We start from the raw sequence: 17008 nt of genomic DNA on the forward strand, positions 1-17008 counted from the left end.
TAAAATATATGCACACACATGCACACACTGTAAAACCTATGTATAAATGCATCTTTTATGTGCAGTTAGGATATTATATTTTAACTAGTGCACAGATTTAGCCATATCTGTTGAATTTTAGGTATAGTATTATCCTTTAATGAATTAAATAATTAAAAAAACTTAAGTAATTGGAGGCCTCGTTTGGTATCAAAGTATCTTTAGCGTATACTGATTGATTCAGTAACTTTGAACTCTATATTAATGCTTCATAATGAACTGTTACAAATTTGTTATTTTATACGCTATTTTTAAAAAGTAAATACATCTTATTTGAGTTTCTTTTACTTTTGAATATGTTGCCCTTTTTATTTTTTTTAAAGAAAATTGAAAATGTCAGTAAGCAAATGCTGAACACTGCTTTGACCCACAGTTATTTTTAGGACTGGATATACTAAAATTTATTCTCAGCAGAGACTTTGCTTGTACTTATGTTGAAGTGGTATAATCCATTTTTTTTTAAATTACCGACTTCTGTGAACTACTGTATTTTGAAAATGCAGACTTAGATGGTTGGATAGTTAGTTCCATTTATGTTTCTTTTACAAAAAAAACCTACACAACTATAGCTACTGATCTCAGAGTCCCTGAATTGAGATGTGTCATCCAAAAGTACTTTCAATAACTGCATTGTGTTAACTTGTAAATTTTCTTGACAGTAAATTGGTAAGAATATCTGCCAAGATACAAATAATGATAAAAGTAATTATTCACATTCTAATTTTCTTTAATGATGTGAAATTAGCCATTCTAAAATCTAAAGGAGAGATGTGGGGAAGTTGAAGGTTCACGCTTAATTTAGATGTGTAGAAGCAAAATGCTGAAATACGCAGGTGCCTATTTGTAAAATCCTATGCTACTGTGTTTTACTTTAATCAATAGACTTTATACGCAGCAATGCAAATTCACTTTATTCAGCATCTTCTAGTCAGAAGTCACTGTAGGAAAGGAATGTATAGTACTCAGGGAGTTCAAAAGAATGCACTTACACAGGGACCAAAATCATCCCAAATTTGCTATATTAAAAATATCTACTTGCCTAAACTAAATTTGAAATAATCAGTAGAAGTTAAAACAATGTGTTAAACTCCTTATACTTGTATTTAATGGTATCTTTGTAATAATTATGTTTTAGGTTGAGACCTGAGGATATGGCAGATGAGCAGAATTCTTTTTTCATTAATAAAGATTGATTGGTACTTTCTTTCTGAAAGTTTTAACAGAGAGAGTGTATACCATCATAGCAGTAGTGATAAATTATCCATGCCAGTAGTGACTGGACCAAATATTGATATTCAGCCTTCTGATGCAGACTAAGCCTTGCATTAAATTTAAGTCTTTGTCAACATTCAGTTTACTGAATAAGAAATTTAATTTACTTTTTGAATAAGTTAACTACAGTCTTTGTGGCTTACACTAAGACCTCAATTTCACTATGAGACTTGTATATGTGTTAACCTGCATATGTGCAGAGAATACCTGGCTTCAGTTGGTGCTGGCTATGTGCAGATGAAGAGGTTCTTACTGTGCATATCTCACAGAAAATTAGAGCACAAAGAACCTCCCCCCCGCCCCGTTTTTTTACTGTTTTTTCCCTTTTGTGGATAATCTATATCTTAATAAGCTTATGAGGCAGTGAGGACTGATCCTGCCTAAGTAGGCTTTCATGGGCCTGTTACGGATAGTAGGGAGCACTTCACCATTTTCATCTAGGGCCAATCTGGGCGAAGGATGTGGTTCTGGAAATCTGGTCTTCCATGATTTAGATGTAAAGAGAGATGACCAAGAATTTATTAAAAATAATGGTAAGGACGGAAGTATCTAAGTTATGTTTCTTGCTCTGTATTTAAGCACTTCTGAAGTTCTGAGCACTAAACAACTGCCAGTTAAGTCATTGGTGAGTATTGATGCCTGGAAAATGGAGAACCCAGGTCATTTTTAAGTACTCTGCTTTTAAGCTCATATTTAACTTTAAGCACCCAGTTCTGTAAGATCTTACTCTGAATTATAATAGTAATTATTCTGTGAAATTCTAACTTGAATTGTTGGTTTCAGCTTCCCTGAGGTTCTGTCTCCTTTGAAAAGCTGGCTGTAACCTTCTGAGCATTAGGAATGATTGGAATTTTCTTTGGTTTAGAAAATGTGGGGGTACGTGAGAATGCTTTGTTAATTTACGTTTCTGCCCTTCTGTTATTATTTCAAATGTCAAATACAACATTAGCTTACATTCTCTTTTCCATTGCTGTGGAACTTTTAAGACACTTGTTTTTGTTGCATTGTATCTCAGAGGGATATTTGCTTTTTCATTGAAAGGTCTGTTTGCATATGGTTTTAGTGCCTTGCTCCAAACATTTTAGTGTTTAAATAAAAACAAAGCAGGTTGGCAAATAAGAACTCTCTATTGCTATCAAATTTTAAACATGATGATTAGATTAAAATAGGGTGTATTTCAAACTATCCAAATGTCTCATTCATCAGGGAATAGGTAAGTCATGATCTGTGATTAATAAATTTGAGGGAATTTTTTTCTTCTGTTCACACCCACCTTTTATGTAGTATCAGAAAGTCTAATCTCACATGTTTACTTAAAACTTAACATGTGACCTGCTTTAAATAGTAAGTGTTCTTGGACATAGTTACAGCTTGAGCTCTTTTTTTTTCACATTTATAGTAAAATTTTCAGGTTCATGTCTAATTCTTGCAGCTAGTTCCGGGAGGGAAATCTGTTTTCATATGGATCAGAATGGACAAAAAGAATGGTGCTTCTGTAAAGAGCTTGAACACTGCCAGTTCCCATTCAGCATGCTGCTGTATCTGTTTACATGGGCCAGATCTTTTCTTTAAGTGCTACGGGAAGTAAAAATATCCCCCCCTTTTTTCCCCCCTACAGTCTCAGCAGTAGTTTTGTAGTGGGAGGTATTAGATGGCAAAAGAAGTTTTGAAAATCTGGTCCCAATTGACTTAGCTGAAGGAAGGTGGTACTTGATTTTGCAAAGGATCTGCTATTTGAGAAAGCATTGCTAGCAAGAGGGGCTAGTGGCAGCATATCCGGCAGCTGGCAACCTGCTGTCGTCTTTTCAAAAATCTGGATGCCGATGCCCTACTTTCTGCAGTGTGATAGCAGTCCTGTTGCAACTAGTTCCAAGGTTCTGGGATTTTAGCATTTATCTGGCCTCTGAGATTTGCAGCTATTTTTTTTAAGGACTTCCTTCCTTAAAAATACAAATGCTGCCTTTTTCCTGCTGATACTATAATACATATTTGCATCGGGGTGAAGCTTCACCTGACTCTCAGGAAGCAAAAGATGAAATTCAGCATGTACAAATTAAAGTAGGTTTGAAAAGAAACACACTATGTCCTTTCTTTTACAAAAATAAAAACTTTAAACAAGTGTCTGTTTTATAAATGACAAAGTCTTTTACAGGTGGAAATAATCACATTTGTGGAGATGTTTTGCCTTTTAATATTTTTTCCTTAAAAAATGAAAGTAAGGAACTGGTCCCCTGATTCTCCTAACACTTCAAGTATGTACTTCACATATGGGAACAGTCCAATAAAGGACTGTAAAGGAAGTGGAAAACTATAAGGTACTTAGAAGAAAACAAACCCCCCCCCACAAATGTTATTAAACTTGTGTTAAGTGTTTACAGGGTTGGGGCATCAAAGAAAACATCCTTTCCACACTCCTCCATTTAACAAAACATTGAAATTACTTGAGTAAATATGTTCCATTACATGTGGCAGCGCTCACTGAAGGAGTGTGGGAAAGAACGTAACTGGAAAGCACGTGTAATTCATTTAAAACAAAGCTTGCCAGTGTCCTGTAGCTTACGTTTTGAGATTTTGATGTTTGTAAAACAATATAAAGCTGCTTAAAATAAATACTAATGACTATTTTTGCACCTGTATTCTATTTCTGAGAGTTGGTAAGTAACTTGGAATTTCCATTTTTGTGGGTAATCTTCATAAAAATACAGTCATACTAGCAGGTGGCAGGAAAACTGACTTCTGAGCACAGCTTTCCTGGATTTCCATTTAAGTTTTTCACTTCCAAATTTCAATTTGTGCTTATATAGCCTTTTAAAATAACTTTCAAGAATCAATTTAAAATACCTTTGGATTAACACTAACTGGTACCTAGGGGAAAACCACTTTCTAGTTGCAGGTAATAGTTTTTATTTATGGTGCAGGTAGAAAACATTGCTGTGTAATTCTAGAAAATACAGTGTTACATAGGAGTGCAAAGCTAGCTGTACTTAGTGTGCTTTTATTACCTCAGTGAAACCCATATAGCTTTCATGTCAGTTGTGGGAACAGGTGGAGGGATGAGCCAGTTCTGTTTTTATTTTAAATACTTTCCCCTTATATATTGTTATTTTTGTAGATCTTTTAAAAATGTTATTATATGCCGAAGAATGCAATTCCACTATCGTCTCTCACTGCTTTCCAGTGTACGATATCAGATTGTGTTGAAAAGAATGTATTTGATAAGCTAAGAGGAGAAGCTGTTTTCAAACTCTGTTGTGTTTGTGTCTAGCAATTGGAAAGACTTTTCCTATTTAAAATTACAATTATATATATATTTATGACCTCATGTGTACATTTTGGATTAACACTCTAATGACTACCCCAGGGCTGCTATAAAATTCTTCTAATAATTTAAGAATTGCCTCTTTTTAACTGTTTTTAAGAACAATTTTCTTGTCGTTTTTTGGCAGAAGGTAATTTTCCCTTGCTATGGATACAGTATGTTCAGACTTGCATATGTGCTCTGTTCTGTTTTTAAACTGAAAAAATGTATAAAGTGTGTATAAAGAAATGTGTAAATAAAATATTTTTAATCTTTAAACATTCTTGTGTAAGCTGTATAATACTTAAGTGCAGTGTACCTGGATAATTTTCTGCAAGACTTAAAAGTTCAGCTGGTTAAGTAAATAATCAAAAATGTTAAGTATAATTGATAATGCTCTGTTAATGATATGTGTATCATTATCACATAATGCCGTATTAAAGTTATCCCAGCAAGAGATGTTGGAAGTCCTTGTATAGCATCAAGCTTTTATCTTTAGCACCATATTTATAATCTTCCTTGTTTTAATTGATCTGGTACCTTCACGTGTCTACTCTGTATTTCCAGCTTGAAATAATACTGACTTTGTAGTTAAACTTGTAAATCAGCATCAAGACATAAATTTAAATGATAAAACTAAAAATTGATGCCAGCCTTTGCTAGTCAGAGTTCACAAGAGTTCATAGCCATCAGGATCATTGAACTGGCAGCTTTGAAACAACAAACGTTTATTACACACTCAAAGTGTCAGACATCTAAGCCATACTGCTTTAACTTTTTTGTAAGAAGAATCTGTATGCATTTTAGGATTATTATCTCAGATCAGGACAAGAAGAGGAAAAAAACATAGAACAGGAGGTTGTGATCTTTACTTATTTTCTTAAGTGGTCTGATGAAAATCTACCTTGTCAGTCTCTTCTTACAGATAGTGGCAGACAAAAGGAAAAATGTTTTTCTGCAACCTTTCACTGTCATATCAAAATCTCTAGCATAAAGACCTGCTATCAGGAATGTCTGAAAATAACTGTGATTGTTTTACCTTTTTTAATCTTGGGTTTTTAATTAGCTACTTTTATTTTAGTATTGAAAATACTTAAAACTGTATTTGTATGAAGTCATTAGTCTTTTTTTTCCCCCGATACTTGACTTAATCCTAAAATATATATATATGTATTTAACGAAAGATACTGCAGATGCATTTGTATTGATCCCAGTGGAATACATCACTGGAGAAAGAGCCTCTTTGATTGTGATGTGTCCCCATTTTCAGTTCAAAGGAGACCGAATGTATTGGACTCTGATATGGTGGAATAGAAGATGACAGCAATCTTTTCACATTGTAAATTTGTTATTGACAATTATTTTTATTCACCTCTTTAGTTTCCCTTCTCTGAGAGACAGGTCATACTTCTGAAATACCCTTCTTCCATGACATTATGCTGGCTGACATTACTTACTTCTTAGCACCTTCACAGTTGACTGGGAATCCCAAATAATGGTTCCATTATTTCACTAAGGAGAACTTTCAGATTAACAGGTTCATAGTTGCTTGTGTCATATTATTATTTTTTTTTGGGGGGGGGGGGAATATCTACCTTTATTTTTGCAGCAGTTCAGTTATTCAGTTATTTGCTGACTTGAAATCTTAACAGATGCTCCTCTTTTAGTACAGTTCTTTTTTTTTCCCTATTCCATCAGCTCCATAATGTGGAATGGAAAACTCTTGCTTTGTGTTTCAGATTCTTTATTGATTTGATGCATTCTGAGTTTGTAATGTATTTGCTGACAGATCTTTCCCCTCACCCCCACTCTGGCCTGTTGAAGTCTTACTAATTTTTCAACATCATCTTTTAATCAGAGTAGTTTTTTGTCTAGTGTAACTTTCTTGGTGCATGTGAAATTTTGCCCCTCTCAAGAGAAAGGGTAGAGAATATGTGTAAAAATAGCCTTACCTTCTTACTGTGACACTTTCCACTTTCACATTTGATGTGTTAGTTACCCTGACAGCTGCTTTAGGCAATGTTTATAGTTTAAAACATACATGATATCATGATCTCTGTTTAAGTATCCAGCAATTCTTCAGTCTTCTATCCACTGGAATGAATTAAACGTCTCACGTTGAGTGCTCAGCCTTCTAGATTAATCCTATATAGCATTTTAGAAACTAAGAAAGTATTGTTTTGCCATATATATGTCTGTCAAATATGTCTCATGATGCAGTCACCCTTTGTAACAATTCTCATATTTTATGGATAAATGTTGCTGAATAAATTATTTTTCTAATGAGATGCATGGTTCTATTAGTTATTACATTATTCAATTTTATCAGATAGATAATGTTGTCTTATTGGCAGCTTCCTTTCCCACAGTCATTTTCAGTATGTCCTCAGGCAAATTCTAAGCATTGTTTCATTTAACTTTTTTTGCAATATGGTTCATCTTACAAACTGAAGTTAACCAACTACCTAATTCTTCTCCTGTGCAAGAATCCTTACCTCCTGTGGTTCATTACCTTAGGTCCTAGTATTTGCATACAGATACTGTAAAAAGTCCCTTTGTAGCCCTTTGTTTGGAGATAACACATTCAGTTCTGTGTTATGGGTCTGTTTTTATATATTTGAGTACTACTGAGGAGCAGTACTATCAGACTTCACTATGCCTTATTTCTCAAAAGAATTGAATAATGGTAATTGAAAACAAGTATTTTCATGTGCTGCTTTTTTTCTTTAGCTTTCTTAATCTAAGGCAGAAAAAAAAATAGAAGATGGTCGGTATATTCCTCTTCTCTGCTTTCCTTTCCAGATTTCAGAAGCCATCCAAAATGTATGGAATTGTTTCTGTGGCAGTGACCCCAGTGAGAGTATAATGCATAGCATAAGCACTCTCTGCTATTTTGGTGTAGTGACAGGCTTCATTTTCACTTCTGGAAAGCAGGAAAGTGTTCTGCTGTTTTCTTGCATCACTTAAAAGTTCTGTTGACTAATTTATTTCTAGGACGGAGCTCTAATCACCTGTAATCCTTACTTGGCTGAGGAGGTTTCATGAGATTTGTCTCATTTAACAGCTGTTCTCGGTTCTTCCTCTGCCTCTTACAGGTCGTTCTCCTTTTTTGTTACCAAGAACTTATTTTAACTTCTCAGGGCAGTTTTTAGTATTAAAATGAAACCCAGAATGTTAGAAATTTGTCAAGTTTCAAAAGACATTTTAGAGTACAAAACCTTTTTCTTGATGCTGAGAGTTTATTTATTGCCATCTGGGAGTGTTTCTTACTATCAAATGAGATTTTTTTCCTTCACTGTTTTTTGTGACAGATTATCCAGAACACTTAAAAGAAATATGCCATTAGAAAAATCAAGTGCTGATAATTAACTGAACTGAATTAACTTGGAGCTGACCAAATCATGAAAAAGCTTAGTGGAAATTTTTAGCTAACTTCTGAAAGAGCTGCATTTTGGCTCAGTACCATTCTCCGAAAAGAAGCTAAATAAACTAAACATTGTAACCAAAGAAATAGTACAAGCTTTCCAATGCCCGAATAATAAACTAGTCCTATTTCACAGAATTCTGAACCTTGAAAAATTATCATATGTTCTCAGTTTTAGTTTTGTCCTACTTTTGCATTGCAGAGTGTTTATTTTAGTTTTCCACAGTGTAAAACAATTGCAATGAATCTATGTTTAGCTAAACTTGTTAGTTAAATAGGTGTAGGAAGCCATACTTTTATATTTCCAATCTGTTCAAAGCAGGACTGAAAGCATTCAAATGACTAAAGCTGCCATAACTTTTGAAGATTTATACATTAGCTATGGATGAAAATCATCCAACATCTTCAAGAGATAATGCCTGGGACCAAGCATACAATTTAGCTGCTTCATGTTCCCATTCTTCATCTGTAAGAACAGATTGATCCTCGGGCTTTTCCACTTGTGAAATGGTAGCTTCTTGTTGTTCAGTGAAGTAACTCCTGTTTTTAATATCCAGTTTCTGTGCCTGTATAATAGCATGCATAGTCGTAAAAGTACAGGAATAAGGACATAATAAAAATCATGTGATACAACTTTGTAAATGGAGACAAACCAAATAAAATTGTGCTTAAAACGTGCCACTCTTCTCATCTATACAGATGCCAAAGCAAACTAAAACATGATGCTTTTTGCTGTGCCAGGACTGGCTTGTACAAGACTTGTGCAGTTGACTAGCTGAAAAGGCAATTTTACATGCTGCACTAGAGAAAAAGTTATAAGTACAGAGAGGGTCAGTCTGTACACCATTACTGTATGCCCCCATAGTTCCTACAATTAAGCTGGCCTTAGCCCTCCTCTGCAGGGTGTGGTGGGAAAGAAAACATATGACTGACTTCACATTACAGTAAGTAGTTGGTGATAACATATGCTGAAGATAGAAAGTGTGCCAGTGAACAGTCTAGAGAAACAGGTAAGGGAAAATTTCTAGATGGCAATTTTAATAAGTGCTTGTGATAGAGCCTTGCAAAGTCTGTTCCATAAATGCACTTCAGGATTAAACACACGTAAGGTCAGGTGCTAGTCTTAGCTGGTAAATGCACCCAGAATGAAGGCAGTCTTCTAGAGGTACTAGATATGGTGGGTTTTGATGAACGTGAGGGAAAGTTTTTATGTTTGTTTTGTTTTGTTAAAAAAAAAAAACAGCCCCCATCCCCCCCAAAAAAAAAATCAATGGAGAAATGCAAAAACAGCCTGAACAAATGTCACCTATGCTACTGAAGTGTAAGGAAATATAGTGGGACTTCAGGCTAAAAAATAGTCTCCACAGAAATACTGGATTCTGTCCTGAAAATTCTAATTTTGCATCATACCTCTCTTTTTTTCTCACACAAATACGCCTGCTTCATTTTTGCTATCTTTTGTCGAGCTTTAGAAGAGCAACGCGTTGACTGCATAGACACTGTAGTTGATCGGTTAGAGCAAAACAAAGAGGTGACTGATGAATTACATGGAAATGAAGACCTGGAAAAGAAGAGTATTAAAAACAAAAACAACTCAGTAGCTTCTCTAAGAAAGGATATTGCTCTAGACTGAACAAAGAAAGCCAGGAAACCAAATTTTATTTTCCCAGAAAGGGAGCGAATAATAATTTTCTTCCTCATCATCTTTTCCTGTATCAAATGATGGTGGTAGTGACATTAGTAAGGAAGAAATTTGGACTGTTCTTAATGTGTTACTAAGTTCTGACTCCCTTCTTTCTTAAGCTGCCCAGCAAACCTTTGCAGAGTGGTCTGCTTCTCTTCTGATCCTTGGGATCCTCTAAGGTTTCAAGTCCCCGAGTAGAGGCTTAGCAGGGAAGCAAGTCAGGACTCAAACCAAGGCTTCACTAATAATGTAAGTATAGGTTTCACTGTTCAGGTATGCAAATCCTTCCCTATTTCTCACCAAACTAGCTTATACCATGAAAGACGTAGCACAGCATGTAAGGCTATATGTTATATTCTCCAGAAGTTTTCTCTGTGTGTATGAATGGGAAGTCCAATGGACTTCACTGTAACTCCTCTTACTCTTAACAGTGTGTGTGAATTCTTTTAGAAACGTAAAAATGCAATTCCGTTACAGCAAAATTAAGAGGGCAGAAGGCACTTAAAACACATTTAGTAATATAACGTACTTATTGTAAAATAGTGTGTGTATATGTAGTAATCATAATACACATTACTTTTCATTCATGGGATATTTCTATATGTATGTGCCTTGGTGGAGGAAAAAAGAAAAACCCTTCAAAATTGATCACAGTAAAAAAAAAAAAAAATACTTAGCTCACTTAATTGTTAAATCAAATGTTAGTCATTAAAGAGGTGGCACAATAAGGAAAAGAAAGCATGCCTTTTATGAAAATTAGGTAGGCTAGAAGCCATCATCCAGGTAAATAAGATACTACATTTAATATACAAGCTTATGTAGATACTGATGTAAATATATTTATATGCAAATGAGGTAAGATATCCACATCGCCTTGCTAAGAAATTAAGGATTACTGTGGAAGCAATTTATTTATTAGGTTAAAAAATTAATGTGTTAAATATTTTTAAAGTCTGTCAACAGATACAAGACTTTCCACCTTTTAGCCTCAGTTAATGTCCAAAATTTATTCAGCTCAGCTGAAATCTGAGATGCGTTTAAACTTTGAAAGGAGTTAAAATTGTTGTGGTTGATGCTTAAGGGCATCAAAAATATGTTTGTTAGCTTATACATTCTTACTGCTTTTAGTAGTATACAGCCTATGCATTCCAAGATATTTGCTACACATTGCATTCACTGTCATCTCTGTTGTTAGCATCAGCAACTTGTTAATAGAAAAGCTATTCATTTATGCTGAAGGAAGAGCCTAAAAGTGGGTAATTCAAAAATGCTGGAGCTAAAGGTCTTGATTACTACAGTTAGTCGGAAACTTGAATTATGGACAGAAAGTTATGTTGCTTAACTATGGTATTATCAAAACAGTTGCACTAAACTGCTTTTTGCACAATAGGTTTCTCTCTTCTACCTGTCACCTGTCTTAGAATATAGAATCTTTATTTAGAAAGCACTGAGTATATTTTGGATGCTGTCAGAATGTGACAAAGCTGATGACAGCACACAGAAATTCAAGTATTGAATCACCTTAGAGATGAATGCAGTAATCCCTTTGATGTAATTAAAGGTAAGTCAGCAGAAAGCACAAAGAAATCTGCAATGGCATCTGCCTATTCTTAACATGTGATTTGCTTATTGAACATATGACTTCAGACCATGTAGCTAGCAAAACAGCACAAGTATTTAATGCAAAATAGTTTTAAAATGTACACAGTAAAATGAAAGGCAAAAACATGAGGTAAGCTTCGTTCCAACCAAAACAGTATCATTAAATAGAAAATCTGCTTAACCCACTTTTTCCAACTTAGAGTATGAATAATGAAATAGGATTTTTATGAAAATACTAACTACACTCCCTTCATAAAGTCAGTGGATAAAATCTGTCATCATACACCCCTATAAAAGACAGTTCAATTAGCTGTTTAACACATACATGCTAAAAGCAGCAGTGACGTAAGAAAAAGATTATGTGCTTTGGAGACCTACCTAGAAAAGCTATATACCTGACATGTGACATCCTACTGTACTTTGTGGAAAATATTTAGGAGGCCAGGTTCACAATGTTAGTATTATATATTCCTTTTCAATGAAGCAGCAGTGCATGGAAAAATGTGCTTTGAGAGAAAAAAATACATCAAAGAGAGCATCAAGATAAACTAGCTTTTTAGAATTACAAGTTTTCCAGTGATCAGTGGCAGTAGCTAACTACACTGATATTTAATGGCGAGGTGCTACAAACTCAAACAGGAATATGCAACATTTTTTTTTCCCCCATAGGTGTGGCAAATAACTGTCTAGTAAAGAACTGTTTTTTCTTGACAAAAAAATAAACTAAAAAAAGCTATCTAATACAACATTATGAACGATTAAGAGTGTAACAGCTAAGTCAAAGAATTAGGAATAAAGTTTCTTAAATTGTATTTTTGCCTGGACTGACTTCATTTATGAAGCAACATTTTCAATTTTTTCTGCGCTGCAGTTTTCTAAAGGAAATATCTCTTTCACAAATATTTAGAAATGCTAACTACCAACTAAAGCGAAAAATACTGGCATGCAAAATAAAATGAAACTTGGTACAGGTTCTTACCTAATATTAGAAACAGCCATGAGCTGATCATGCCAAAGCTCTTTATTCTGTGGCCGCAGCAGCAGAAACTTCAGCTCCTTCTTAAGTCTGTCTGACAGTGTTCTGGACTGTGCATATTCCATTATGTCATACACTATCATTGTCCTAGGGAAATTTTTCAGAGACAACCTTCTCCAGCAATTATTCCTGCCACCAAAGTATGCAGGGGTTTCATCCAGATTACTGATATACTGTCAAAGAACAGCAAACCTACATGAAAACTAGTATATTTGTATTGGTCTTCTCTATAAAGATTTTCCCATTCTTTTTAATCAGACATATCAATCACCTTAAAGATGAACTTGCGCATTAAAGAAAAAAATATATTCAAGATGGTGAAGCTCATAAAATAGCGTGCTTTAGATTCTTCTAATAAAAAAAAAACAGTATCTGTTCTGTAGGGGTTTTTTTCTGCATTATGTAAGTGTATGAATAATTGCTGTGTAGTTATTTACTTTAAAAAGATTACAAAAATATATATATTTATACCACTGTATGTGCAGTAACAACTGGACTTTAATATTCTTGTAACAAACTTTAAAATAGAGAAAACAGTTAAAAATCTCTATCCTCTATTCATTTGGGAAACATAGTCCCATCCACAGCCTAGGATTTAGCTTTGGTTAAGAACTAAACAGAACAGGTTCTATTAGTATATCCCAGTGGCATCACTCTTCTTTTTGACTCTCACGTCATTTTTATCTTTGAAAATTTTCTGCCTCTAACACCTTGAGGATGAATAAAATACATCAAAAATGTGACTGCCTTGCAAGTGGCCCAGTCACTTTCTATGCTCTCACAAAGTTGCTGTAAAATACTATGAAATCACTTTTCCACAAACGTGTGCCACACTTACTGCTTATTTTCCACGGATATAAATGACTGCACAAAGTATAACATTATAGTGAAAAAGATGCATTATCATTCTTTATCTGTAAGTCACTTATCTACATTTTAGATAAAATCATAGCTTCCTTGCTAAAAAAGGGGAACCTTTATGATCAAAATTTGTAATAAAATATCTGAAACATTTCCTACATGCATGTAGTCTTTCATTGTAGCAATGTCTGTTTCATCTGTTATCCTTTGCTTTTGGTACTGAAGTTCATCTTGCACTATTTGTTCATAATATTTCCGATATCCCATTAACTTGCAAGCATCAGCTGCTGCCTGTAAAATAAGCAAAAAATAGAATAAAACTTCAAAAAGAAAAGACAGGCACAAGCCTGAAGTCTTCTTACCTCACCTAACAATTCTCCAATCTACCAACAAATAAAAAAGATCTTTTGCTAATTTACAGAAAACTCATTGAGAAAACACAAAAGCATTGTCTAATTCCACAATGTGATGGTGAAGCATTCCCATTATTCTTCAAATAAATTCAAAATATTTCTTCATGCTGTACGTGGTTCCATCAGGTCTATTAAGAGACTTTAAAAAAGAAACAAGATTTTTTTAAAAAGATGGCACGACATGACAAAATCATTACAAATAACATTTAAGGTGATACAAGAGCGTGTATGCCTCCTCTGTCTCTCCATGATATCCTAACAGATGAAGTATCTGTTAAGTTCGAATCCTCCTCTTTAAGATGCTTTGATTTTATACAAAAATCTTCTTGATATAATTTTCTAGGCTTAAAAGGATGCATATTCTAAAAGCAGTATTAACTATTTTAGACTACTGTAATTTTTGGACCTGGACATTACTTTCTTGATGTACTTAATTATGTGGCTAAATTAGGAGCCATGGCTCCTCTTGGAGTAATAGGACAAAAAGACTAGGTGAGTGCACTTCAAAACATAAACCTAATTCAAGCGCTCTTAACTCCCTCTGGTGGAGTCTACATTCAATCAATGACTAGGCAACAAATGTTCCTAAAGCATCAGGCAGCTATGTTAGGTGGCAAAAGTTAGGAAGACTGAATAACCCCTTCAAGCCTAGTTATGACAGAACTGCCTCACAACAGAACTGTAAGGGCAACTGTATGACACAGCCTATGGAACATACTCTTTCCATACCTAACAATCTACACAAAGAATACAGACACATGCTTTCACATATCTTTATGAAAAGCTTCGTGTATAAATTTTAAGCTCAAAGACAATTTTTCTTTGCTTACTGAAAAATAACATTCAGTAGAAGCAAGTAACTTGTTTGCATTTGAAATATATTTTTATGTGACCACGATTAAGTAAGTGGATAAGCATCTTACATAATGTCAAAAAATAACAAGCACCAAGATACCACTAACTGATCAGAAAATGACCTCACATGAACACAAAATAAGTCACCTCGTTTGATGGACTTATTATTCTTTTTCCACTAATGTATCTGCTGCCTTTGCCTTGAGTGTTGCGAAAAATCTTAAACACAATGAAAGGTGGGAACTCCTGACCAGCAAATCTGAACACAGAACACAGAAACAAAGAACACAGTTAATTAATTGCAATATGAGAACAAATTTCCGATGACTTAAATCAGAAAAGATTATTGTCTTGTTTTATCTTATCTGAAGGGAATTTAGTACTCATTATTGCTGATATAAGCTGCAAAGAACTTCCTCCAGTCTAATTTGCTCCAAATGAACTGGAGATCCCAATTCCTGGGTTGCAAAAATCAAGGAGTCCTAAAATATGCAGAAAGGGGTAGTTTTATTTTTTAATTTAATATTCTGAAAATGGAAAGATAAGGAAGCACATCTCCTTATGTCTATACTCTACCCACATCTACATTTTAATACCATGAAATGTATCCTAGTATCTTTTACAAAGGCTGCAAGATAACAACATTGAACCCTGCTTGCTTTATGAAAGGCACATTACACATAATCCCACAAACCAGAAGCAGTTCTTGTGGGAGGTAATTTAAGTAGTATGAGTCGTTGAAAATCGTCGTTTTAAATCACTCCCAAATTAATGAGGAATCAATACTTTAAAAAAAATCGCATGCACACACAATTAGTTGATCTAGGTGAAAGAATGAAGTAAAATAAGGAGTAATATTTTGTGACCTGAACTAAAAATGGTTGTAAAATGGTTATTAAAACCACATTTTCATATCTTACTGATCCTGATAGTTCCTAGGACCTCAAAACTTTCCAAATAGCAAATGTAATTTATCTAAAGTAATAGAGCTCTGTATCTGAAAGTCCACTCAAATTCACACAAAGTTCTCACTGATTTTCAGAACAGTTGGAATGATAGCTTGAAAACCTTTCATTTAAAGGATGTCACAGAATGACTAAAAATGTGCAATCCTGCCATAAAAACCATAGGATCAGTCTGCTCACATATTGTTAAATTGAAAGGCTGGAATTTAAGTCTTCAGAACGGAATGGTATATATATTTTAAAAAATTTGAACCCTAGAACACTTCTTGTATGGAAGTATGGCTACCTTAATGTAATGATTTAAAAGATGGGGTCCCAGCAAGAGTATTTATTCTTATGACTATACACCGATGAAGAAATGCAAAATTTAAATATTGGGCACAACTGACTTTTACAAGTAAATGTTTCAGTCAAAGTCCAGCAAGAGATTATGGGAATCAGAGCAAAGCAGCCCCACCGCATCACCTTAATCTGGGGCTGGTAACTGATCAAAATAACCTGTAAAATTCCATTAGCAGAGATAAAGTCATGAACTCTTATGATCAGCCTAGCTGCATTTGACAGTCATTATTCTCCGCCTGAAGTTTGTACATACTGAAACTCAGAATATTTTATATTACCAAAATTCTTCCAGTGTATTCAAAATAAGATCCAAGTCCAAAATGTCCAAATTAAAAAAAAATCAAAATGTGCCTGGTATGTTCCCCTTTTGTATGAATCTATTTCACTTTTAATATTCCAACATACAGAAGTCATGAACCCTGACTACGTATTTTTTCGTAAATTCCCAAAGCAAAAATTCCTGAAGTAACCTGGCAAAGATAAACAGAACGCCATTTCTCAACTGTTTGCTGTAGTAACTTTAAAATATACTTTCTAAAAATATTCAAAACTGCTGGAAGCCTACAGGGGAAATTTTAGTCCAGAAGATAAATTCTACAAAAATATCTGTTGTCATAAATAAAGACGTAAAGCCAAGTATCGTTCAAACTGTCACCTTGCCTGACAGTACGCATAGTAAAAGCAGACACGGCACTGTTTCGTTAAGTTGCAGTCACCCGGTGCGCTGGACTGGAACGAACACACGGTTGTGCCCGCTTTACCTGAACCTGACTTTACACTTCATGCTAGGATCCCGTATCAGTTCCGCTTCCGCGGGGCTCACCCTTCTCAGGATCTCGTGCGTAATGCAGTGCTCCTGAAACACACGGAAAATACAGACTTGACTTCTCGCTCCGCCAGCTCTACGCCCCCCAGCGGTACTTTACAGAGGAACCGCGAACCGCCTTTAAACTACGTTTTTCACGAGCCAGGACGAGATGCTGCTCCCCGCCCAGGCGGGGCTGGGCACAAACGGCCCGCGCGTACCGCGGCGCGCACCGCCCGCGTCAGCAGCCTGAAGAGCCGCGTCTGCACGTAGCGCCGCCAGCCACGCTGGATGGTCGCTGCCGCTGCCGCCGCCGCCGCCGCCGCCGGCCTGCGGCCCGCCGACATGGCGGAGCCGGGCCCCGCCCCGCCCCGCCGCGTTGCCGGGAGACCGAGACGCGCGGCGCGCGCCG

At 35.3% G+C, this 17008-nt stretch overlaps 1 protein-coding gene across 1 annotated transcript; it reads right to left on the bottom strand.

Moving 5' to 3' along the window:
- Nucleotides 1–8239: 8239 nt before the first annotated feature.
- C1HXorf58 (chromosome 1 CXorf58 homolog) lies at nucleotides 8240–16943 on the bottom strand. The gene is made up of 7 exons (XM_062577256.1): nucleotides 16818–16943; nucleotides 16553–16647; nucleotides 14632–14743; nucleotides 13376–13507; nucleotides 12299–12528; nucleotides 9444–9594; nucleotides 8240–8599 (listed from the first exon to the last, which is right to left on the bottom strand). Exons 1-7 carry the CDS (start codon nucleotides 16941–16943, stop codon nucleotides 8426–8428), a joined length of 1020 nt encoding a protein of 339 aa, XP_062433240.1. The 3' UTR covers nucleotides 8240–8425.
- Between the last annotated feature and the right edge of the window lie 65 nt (nucleotides 16944–17008).

The sequence above is a fragment of the Rhea pennata genome, chromosome 1, assembly GCF_028389875.1.
Source record: "Rhea pennata isolate bPtePen1 chromosome 1, bPtePen1.pri, whole genome shotgun sequence".
NCBI classification, from domain to species: domain Eukaryota; kingdom Metazoa; phylum Chordata; class Aves; order Rheiformes; family Rheidae; genus Rhea; species Rhea pennata.